The sequence below is a fragment of the Varroa jacobsoni genome, unplaced genomic scaffold, assembly GCF_002532875.2.
Source record: "Varroa jacobsoni isolate VJ856 unplaced genomic scaffold, vjacob_1.0 scaffold_596, whole genome shotgun sequence".
Classification (NCBI taxonomy): Eukaryota; Metazoa; Arthropoda; class Arachnida; order Mesostigmata; family Varroidae; genus Varroa; species Varroa jacobsoni.
This window is the reverse complement of record NW_019213498.1, coordinates 138,195-147,915: the sequence shown is the minus strand read 5'-3', so window position 1 is coordinate 147,915 and position 9,721 is coordinate 138,195. Positions and strand designations below refer to the sequence as shown.

Genomic DNA, 9,721 nt, shown 5'->3' with positions numbered 1-9,721 from the left:
GGCCCCGATACGTTCTGAATCGGAGTAATTGGGAAAGCCTCATACCGCACAGATAAGGTGGCAACTTTGAAATAGATACTCCGTGCCAGATAGCGAGTATGGGCATCTTCACAGAAGGTAAAGAAGGCTGGACAACTGTATGGGGGAAAAGGGGCGGATGTTTGTAAGCAAGTCAGACAACTGCCGGGTCTAGGATGCTTTAGCAGGGAGTTTTCCATTGATCAGTAGCGGTACCGAGCCTTGATCTCGAGTATTTTAATGATTTTTATTTGGCCGGAATAAATACCGTCGTGTCCAACTTAAAACTCCACTCTAAAGCAAGATGTATATACAGTAGTTCTATTATACTGATGATCATACACGAGTGAAAAAATAAAGATGCACTTCGGAACTTGCATCAGAAAGCTTGCATTTTTGGGATGACGGAAGCAACTTGTCCCATGCATTACAAACACATATGTTAGGTGCGATAACGCTACACGAATCAAAAAGTGTAAACCTCGACTAGGAAAGCTAACAGTTGATATTATTAAAAACCAACGTTTTTTTACCTTGGTTAAAAAATGAACTTCTAATATGCTCGAAATACGAAAAAATAAATCCGTTGTGTTTTCATCCTACCTATTTATTTTAGAGAGTAACAAAACGTAACCAATTTTACTTTAATCTTCAAGATATGTATATTGGCGCTATTGTCTAAATCCTTTAGAATTCCATTATTACAAAATTGAGCATGCGTGTTGCAAAATATTAGAATATAATAATATAATATAATAAGACACTGGGTAGTAATTATTTGAATCAAAAAATTCTAAACGATTTTGGATAACAGATACCCTTAAATAAGGTAGAACATACATAAAAACTCGTTTAGCAAAAATAATCGTGCACATTCAAATTTGATGAACGTAATGAAAGTGTGTGAACTTAATGCTAACCTCGAAACTTATTATCATTTATTATATTCGTTTTTATTTAAACACAAGTTTAGACCTTTTGAAGTTTAAAAGCAGATTATTCTTATTTGCGTCGTATAATAAGCGAAATCTAATATCTGATTTTTCGTTTCGCTAGTAAGCTAAGGAACTTGAAATGACTGAAAGAAATGGTGGAAGCAGCTCCGAGCGAATTTTGTAAGTTAGTAAGGTCGTAATGATGCAAATATCCGCCGCATTAATATCTTATCTACGAGTGCCGTTACGGGCAACAAGAATGCAAAGCACCACAAAATACAACGGATCGCACTGTCGGTTAAAATAAGCAACCTTATCTTTGAAAAACTTTGCCATGACAGAATTTGTCGTATAGCTCGTATACCGATATACATACAGATCTAACGTCGTTAATGTCATTAAGCCGTTTTCAGCAGATAATATTAAAATATTTTTATGTATAAAAAGGAAGCGGTCGCTTAGTCCATTTTGCGTGTACATAAGTGCTCTTTCTACTTTATTCATTTTGCGTGTACATAAGTTCCCTAATCTTTTCTCCGATATTTTATGCAGCTAAGATAAAAATGTAATCGCGTCTAGTATTTCCCTGAAAGGAACTTTTCACTCTCTAAATCACCTTCGCTTGTCACAGCAGTGGCCGTCCACTCCACTCACCCACACTGGTTCAACCCTTCCTACTTTTAGCCATATAACTAAGTGGCAGCCAGTTGTGGCTGTTCTTGCTTCATAGCTTCTCAGACAAATTTGCAGGCAAATTTTCATTATTAACAGGGCTGCCTTCAACTATATTCGTTAGAATTTCAGGGGATTTTACGGGCTGCCACTCCGGTATGATTTTTGCATGAAGCTTCCATTGACCGTACTCATTTGACATATGCTTTTCGAATACGACATACTCTAGAACATCCTTCGTGATCGCCTCCGATCCGTGCATTAACCTTCCGAAACGATCATAGATTGCAAGCGTCTGCTGGGTGTGCAAGCGAACGGTCACCTAAAACAAACAAAACAAATTAACATGCACGTGAGTAGCTAGAGCGAGAACCACACTGAACACGATTAACTTGGATTGTAAACGATAACGCGAAATACTCAATGCATGCAAGACATCAGCGATATTGTAAGACTGACCTTTTTTCTTAAAAAACACTCAGCGGTTGCATTACGTGTTTTTAAAAACACTCGTGTTATGTAGTTTTTTAAATGTTTGTATTAGGTATTTAAAAAAATGTTTGCATTACGTATTAAGAAAAAAAAACCCACATTACATCTTTTAAACGCTTGCCTTGCGCGTCTTTTTTAAATGCTCGCGTTATGTCTTTTGTTCTAAACTCCTCACGTTACGTCTTTTGTTAAAAAATGCTCGTACTACGTGTTTTTTAAACGCTCGCGTTCATATGCAAACGATGTTGTTTGCTTCGAGTTTTCAAAATTAAATGTGCCGGATATTCCTGGGTGATCTGGTGCACCTGAGCAAAGATGTTATCTTTGTTGAGTAAATCCTGAGTACGAATATGTACCACTCGAGCGGGCTCAATGCTTTTTATGAGTGACCAGCGAAGTGTCTTGAGCTCCGTGTTAGCAAGCATTTCCGGATAACAGCGTTCTGTCACCTAACTCACAGTCAACGAAACAAAATTTAATTTAAGCGTATTGAACTTCCTAAGTATTATATATACGGTAACCTTGGTATATCAAAGACTGAGAGGAAATCCTAGATAACACTATTGTATGCTCATTCTCAAATCAATTAAGTTAAAGTACCAAAATGAGAAAAATCTTATTCAAAATTTAGTATTTAAAGATGTAGGCAGGTAGTTGTGAAATTCACCCATATAATACGATTGTGTACTCATGAATTCAACGACATTGAGCAATGTAGAATTACTTTCAACCAGTTTTCTTCACAATTTAGAGTTTCGTAATTTATTCGATAGTTATTTGCCCAAAGTGCTCTTTGATAGTTAATTACACAAACTGTAAAAGAAAATGCCACGATAGCACTATTTTCGTCAAGGAGGGGTTACTCCCGCAGTAAGTTGCGCCAAGCACGTTCAAAACGGACCAGTATTGAAACAGGTGAACATCTCCATTCAAAGTACCGATCACATTTTCTTGGACTGTCAATCCATATATTTTTGTGTTAGCTGAGATTAAGTATCGCTGTGATATTCTAATTACTATTTGTAAGACGAATAATTTACATGACTACAAAAAATCAGGTAAGCAAGTACATTTAGACAAATCAAATTCAGATTCGTAGTACCTAATTTATGCTCGACAATTTTTCTTTACAATACGAACCGTCGGATTCCTCTGCCTTTGGCTAAAGAGAAAGGTATTTAACTAATAGCATCTATCACCTTATCTACGATATCAAAAACGCACCAGATTTCCTAATTTCTTCTTATCACCATTAGCGAGAGCGAGATGAGCTTCCTCGTAGATAGTGTGCGCTTGCTGCGCAAATTCTTCCAAATCGAAGTCCTCATCAAATTGACGAATTTTTCTTAATTGCATAAGTGATTTTCCCTTTTTCTCCAATTTCCTCATCTGTTGCAGTGCTCCTGTCTTGGATAAAATTGTAGCTTTACCATCACCTGTAAAGCAGATACGACAAGCGTGTAAACTACATGCATATAGGCGTATAGTTATATACGCCCACACATAAGAGACCTACAGAGCTGAAATACGAACTGCGATATCCATTGTAAGGATAAAAAAATAAATTCTCTAAAATTTCTCAAGAGAACTGATTAGTGGCAGATGATTGGTAAAGATATACAATGGACCTTCTGGAGGCACAAACGCGTCGATAACCGTCCCAGTACAGGACATGAACACCGGTTTCTCAATCCAGAGGCGGCCTGGCACAATGCCTTTTTCCTTCATAAGACTTCTTATCTGCAATTAATAACAAGCATACAACGCTCACGTAGACGTATTGTAGAATATAACACCCATAATTATATCAATAAAAAAAATATATATATATATATGAAAAGTATGAACGGTGTTATACACGCAGTACAGGACTTAAATTTATCCAAACATATATTGTTCTAAAATCTTATATAATTTAAAAAAAAATTTAAATATAATTATGTAAAACCTATTTTTTGTTCCGTAATGTGTAACGATATCGAATATTGAGTACCATCTACATGTCGTCCGCTAATAACCATGCTGTATACTCGTCATAACAATCTTGTACTACGCCTTAGTGAATGTCATGATACTAAGCTTCATTAGTTAATAATTAAAATTTAATGTACGTGTCATTTTTCATTTTTCTTAATTTCAAATTTTTACACCACTATTATTATCACTATTATTATTAAAAGCATTAGCTATCCGAAGGATTAAATAGATGCCAACGGAAATTGTAGAGATCACATATTATACACACATCGTTTTGTAAGTTTATTACCGGTTAAATCATCGTTCTTTCCTATAATACTTTGCTCTCATTCTTGTTACATTTTACTGTGTCCTTGGCGCTTTGGCTATACTATCTCTGACGATATGTATCTTCATATAAGGCATTATTGTTTCTTTATGATCCAAAAATAATTGACGTCAAAGTACTACGAAAATGAACTACGCTTATAACTACGTTACATATTAAGTAAAATGGAATTGCTTCTAAAACATATAATAATAGCACGTTGTTTCGCGCTCTAGTGAAGCGTGCTTTTCAACCTTCGAAATAATGACTTTTTATATACAGATAAAACAATCCTTTAAGGCCGCATCACTTCTTCTCGTAACAAATATAATTTCAAAAAGTGAATTGCAAAGTACTTCATGGGGACATTTTTTTAGCGAGCAAAGCTGAAGTATAGATACGTCCGGGAAGTGGACTATCGAAAATTATCCGATATCTGCTTAGAGATAAACTTATAAAAAAAACTGCAATTTCACAAGACACCTAATGTTATATGTTAAGCAGCTGAAATTTATGAGACTATATTGTACTTTGTATATAAAGTACTATTTATTACGTTAAACTGAGCGATAACATATGACCTATTATTCCTCCAAACAGAAGCCATATGACCTATTTCTCAAGATACATAGGCACAATTGGTAACTTTTGAAATTGATTCTGAGGTATTGAATTGAGTATCTTCGCCATATAAACTTACCTCATCAGGGCTCAAATGTGAAAAATCTTTCCGCATCTCTTCATAATCAGGAAGTTTCAAGCGAAATGTTTGGTTTGCACGGTATTTCTTCCACTTGGGGTCGCGATGCCGATTAGGCATGTGACCACGAAATCGATGCCCCATTTCGCGACGTGGTTCCGCACATAATTTCTCAAAATTCAAAAGAACTTTTGACACACCAGCAAATCCGCGCACAAACATTGTGAAAATCGATCTTCCACTTTGTGTACTATCATCGACTCAGCTGCAGTGCATGTGTTCGTTCCGAGTTTTTACTAATACGCGGACTTCCGAGTCTTCGAATAACATTTTGGTAGGTTTGACGGGACCTTAGCGGGCTACCGTTGGCGTTTTTCCCAAATGTTTCTCGATCATTTACTACCAAATTCACATGATTACTTCCGAGGCCACAAAGAAATATCTAGAACACAGTGATCTAAAAAAACGTAGGTAATCCGTGCAACTAAATTTGAACATGTATCGTCATGGCGGCAAAGTTTTGGTTACGAAGGGTTTGGCGGGTTAGGCGAGAACCGGCCGGCATTGGTTCGTTCCAAAGTGCACCTTCATCTGTTACGTTATGTTGTAGTCGTCCGCTAGTGCCGCCAGCCCGCCGCGTGAATCCTGCTGGCCTAGCGACTCGCTGTAGCTATGGGCTAACTGGTGTTCGTTCGTTCGTTCGTTCACACGTGGAGTTGTCTGGTGATGTGTGCTGCAGTGCCGATACTGTGTTGTAGAAAATCTGTTTGTGGGAAATCGTGTCGAATCCTAGTGTCGTTACCTCTTCTGGATATCTTCGCATGTCTTAAGGCACAACATGTAAGTATTATAAAGAGATAGCGACTTTTGCGCAAATTGACACTTTCTTGGAAAACATTTAAATGCAGTCCTTAACAATTTGGCTCGATAGCCGGCCTTTCCCTCCGTTCAATTCACTGGATACATTACTTGATCTGTGAAGACCCTGCCGTAGGTAACAGATCTACAATGGTTCAAAGAATTATTGAATGCGGTTAACCGGTAGAAGTAGAAGTAGCGTCAGTCATTGGGTAGCACGTGCATCGAACACTGCGAAGTAGCCGTGAAATGTCTCTAGTCCCGAGCAGCCCTTATTTGGTGTGAGGCGGACTCCGGAGGCAAGCTGCACTGCGACTGCTACAGCTATTTTGCAAGCAGGCGTATTATATCAATGTCACGGATGTTCATCGATTCAGTCTGGTCTGCAATACACACGAGCCGGTTCCCGCCGACATGAACTAGCATATTGAATAGCCAAGATTTTATTGTGCGCTGATTCTGGTGCGCTGAAAGGATCTGTAGGCTGTTTGTAGATTTCAAACGCATAAGTTTATTTATTGGCCTCGTATGTGTCCTTTACGCGTGCTACCAATTATTACTAGCATCGCCATTTGTTCAGTTCGTTTGAACAGTCCTATTTCGCTTGCCTGCCGGTCAGTTGGCCTATTAACATACTGAGATTAAAGAGTTGTCTATCATGGCGTGTGTAAGAACGTCATCCCTTTATGTGAAATTGGGCAAGCGCCTTACGTAGCTTGCCTATATTGATCAGCGGCGCTAGCTGCCTCATTGTGCTGCGCGTGTAGAGACTTCATCCCTCCACGTGAGTTTAACCGCCCTATGTGTATTGCTTACCTTGGTCAACGGCGCTAGCTGCCTCATTGCGCTGTGGCCTAGTCATCTGGATGGTGGTTTATGATTATCGGAGTAATGACAAAAAGCACTGTAATATGAGGTAGTACGGTATAAAGCACAATAAATTGTCAAGAGGCTGTAGCGGAATTGATTCTCCCTGCGATGCAGTAATTCTTGTCTACCGCAGTCATCTATATTATACTAAGCTCTGTTGCCAGTTAACGATGTTCTGGCTGTAACGATCCGTTAGGCTTATTACTTTGGGTATATCGGTTAGTGGATCTGCCTTTGTTTTCTACTGGAGGGTGTTACTAGACCAATCAAGCTGGCGCTCGTTGCTCAGAAGACCCGAATGTTCAACAATGCTAAAGTGTAATTGATGTTAAGTGTATCTTGTGTTTTAATCCTGTTCTAAAACTAATATATTTAGTTACAATACAATTATATATTAATTGTATTGTAATTGATATCACGATACACGCATAGTATGTGTCGAACTGTGAACGGTCAATTGAACGTACATCTATTGATAGGTGCAGTATGAAAGTTATTTAACTACATCGTATGTATTTAGACGCACGCGTTTTATAGGGCTATTAATTATTAACTGGAAACTGAATGGAAAATATATAAAACAGCGTATATAAAACCATAAGCATGAATGGTCTGGCATGCTTTGTTAAAAATCCTTTTGAAAGCAATACGTCAATAATTTATCTATCATAAACGATATAAGACATGGTATAGCATCCTTAGATTTTGAGAGAAGCTAAGCGTTATACTATTTTGTGCTATCTATCTAATAGATAGATCTAGATAATGGATACATCGGCCTGCCATTAAGTCACATGGTGAATGATGGTGAAATAGCCATCTCACATTCAATGGTATTTTAAACCATTGTAGTACACAGCAGACTCCTATATGTATATATTGCACCACGAAACTTACCATTAGCTAAAGGCGATGACGGAGTTTTCTTTTATAGCGCTAAGTTATTCAGGCTACGTGCAGGATTGGTCGAACCAGCACGGCGGTAATTTCACTAAGCAATAGAGCAAAGTTACACACATAGGTCTCATCCAACAATATAGCGATCGATATCAATCAACAACCAGGTTATCAACGACACCCTGCCACCAGTAAAGAGGTAGGACTTATGTCATGAGGTTCTGACTACGCAGCAAAGCCATCTGAGCTTCCACGAAGCCAGAAGTCCTCTTCCGTTGTCCTGGCCAAAAACAATGATGACACGGTGCGATTCTGATTGGACTGACTAACTCAAACTAAATGCTATCACGAAACAGAGTATGTAATCGCTGCTGCCCATTGATAACCCTTGCTCCCGTATTTATTGCTTCAGTACATTGGAACTTCTCCATGGGTGCTGTCTACAACCGGAGAACAAGGAACAAATTGCGTTATGTACGCAACGGGGTCTACCAGTTCAAGCAGATGCTGATCGGTTCCATGAATGCATCCACGATATTTTAGATACTGAAGCACGAAGTCATTTAACCCGTGGTTCTTTTTTGCTTGGGCTTCCACCGACTGCGTCACCCGCATGTCGCTCTTTAAGATAGTACTGACAGTTATCTCGCAAATTTGACTTGAGCCTAGTTGCCCACTTCATTTATCCATAAATTGATCAGTCCTTCGACACTTCGGGTTCGACAATTTGCTTGTGTCTTGCTGCACAAATGCGACTGAATCCCACGCCATTTCGTTCTTTTTTTCAGAAGGTGTGTGCGTGATCTTGTGTATGGATGTCGGGCCTCGATTTCTCTTTATTTGCTATAGTAGTGTAGGACCTTCACCAGGATATTTTCACTGCGATATTCACAAAGAGCTATAGTTACTGCGCTAATTAATTAATTGACATTTCAGTGCGAATTTAGTCGTTTCCTTGTTGTTCGTTGTTTCCAGAGTTAACTTGTTAAGTTTGTGATAGGCAAGTATAAAACTTAACTGTCTATTTTTAGCAGGCTTAAACCAACCATCAGCTCACTATTCTAACGGTTGAAGCCTTACTCCGTCTACTGTAATAAATCTTTATTTTAAGAGACGTATTAATAACGACATTTAACCAGCAGGACACTGTACTCGCACCACATCGTGAAGGACAACTACCTCAAACACAAAATAGATTTTATACTCAGAATGCTAAATATGAAACGTAAGTGGAAAAAATCATGTTTTATGCTCCTTTACCGGATTATTCACTAGCTCCACATTGTTTAGCGCTTGCGGAATATATAATGGGAAATAAATTTCCTTCTTCTTCTTGAAAAACCACAGTGGCAACCAGACATTTATACGAAAAGAACATCTAGTGGATGGTGCGTTTTGTAGCAGCAGCGAGTGATGACAATTTTTTTTCATTTTTGATATCAGCTCAAGGTACCCTTTAATTAGCTTAGCGGGGGAAGAGGCGCATTTTATTTTATCTCATTAGGTTTATGCAGTAGTAGGACAATTAGGGTTAGTAGAGATCATATCAACTAAGTGTGTATTCTTTCTGGTTTACGCAGCACTACTTGCCAGTCGGGTTCTCCATTAACTAGTACTATGGGCTCGTGTGAGTTACCGGAATAATTGCCAGAAGTCGTACTCATCGGTTAAGATTTGGTACTAGTTGTTACATAGAGTTTTTGCTTAACAAATATTACAATAACTAATCTGGATAAGCCTTGTTAATCCATTACTTCTTATGTACATTCTCTAGAAAGTGTGTACTAATCGAAATTTGTCGCTGATAACAGGTTTCGGTTATATCAGATTACTTTTCATTGTTGAAAATAGGGAAGAGAACCGCTGCACTGCCGCTACTGCAGTTATCAAAGGGGCACACGGGTTGCTAACATACGCGTTACTGAGTACGATTCATCACAAGACTAAGTGTCAGTCCCTGTGTCAACGAGTTTGTTCAGATTCTAAAGGGTCCGA

At 38.4% G+C, this 9,721-nt stretch overlaps 2 protein-coding genes across 7 annotated transcripts in view; one reads left to right on the top strand and one right to left on the bottom strand.

The window, feature by feature from the left end:
* Window positions 1-1,415: 1,415 nt before the first annotated feature.
* mRpL45 (mitochondrial ribosomal protein L45) lies at window positions 1,416-5,411 on the bottom strand. 3 transcript variants are annotated; one of them, XM_022835572.2, is made up of 5 exons: window positions 5,102-5,400; window positions 3,746-3,857; window positions 3,342-3,553; window positions 2,474-2,566; window positions 1,416-1,947 (listed from the first exon to the last, which is right to left on the bottom strand). In XM_022835572.2, exons 1-5 carry the CDS (start codon window positions 5,321-5,323, stop codon window positions 1,678-1,680), a joined length of 909 nt encoding a protein of 302 aa, XP_022691307.1. In that variant the 5' UTR covers window positions 5,324-5,400; the 3' UTR covers window positions 1,416-1,677. The 3 variants fall into 3 exon arrangements, with proteins under 3 accessions (XP_022691307.1, XP_022691306.1, XP_086824968.1); XM_022835571.2 differs by having other exon boundaries at window positions 2,423-2,566; window positions 5,102-5,395; XM_086968842.1 differs by having other exon boundaries at window positions 1,857-1,947; window positions 2,323-2,566; window positions 5,102-5,411.
* Window positions 5,412-5,497: 86 nt separating this feature from the next.
* The window catches only part of srl (PGC-1 family member spargel), a 48,739-nt gene continuing 44,515 nt past the window's right edge, over window positions 5,498-9,721 (top strand). For all 4 annotated transcript variants that reach the window (XM_022835566.2, XM_022835567.2, XM_022835570.2 and 1 more), the window contains exon 1: window positions 5,498-5,941. The gene's annotated coding sequence lies outside the window, so the exon portion shown is untranslated. The remainder of the gene's footprint in view (window positions 5,942-9,721) is intronic.

What these genes read in the sequence shown, in the direction of transcription:
- mRpL45 (XM_022835571.2), bottom strand. Translation starts at nt 5,323, where the DNA reads ATGTTTGTGCGCGGATTTGCTGGTGTGTCAAAAGTTCTTTTGAATTTT. An exon ending in CGCGTTTGTGCCTCCAGAAG is followed by an intron (nt 3,554 to 3,745) that starts GTCCATTGTATA and finishes TCTGCTTTACAG; the next exon opens with GTGATGGTAAAGCTACAATT. An exon ending in AGAAGAAATTAGGAAATCTG is followed by an intron (nt 2,567 to 3,341) that starts GTGCGTTTTTGA and finishes ACTGTGAGTTAG; the next exon opens with GTGACAGAACGCTGTTATCC.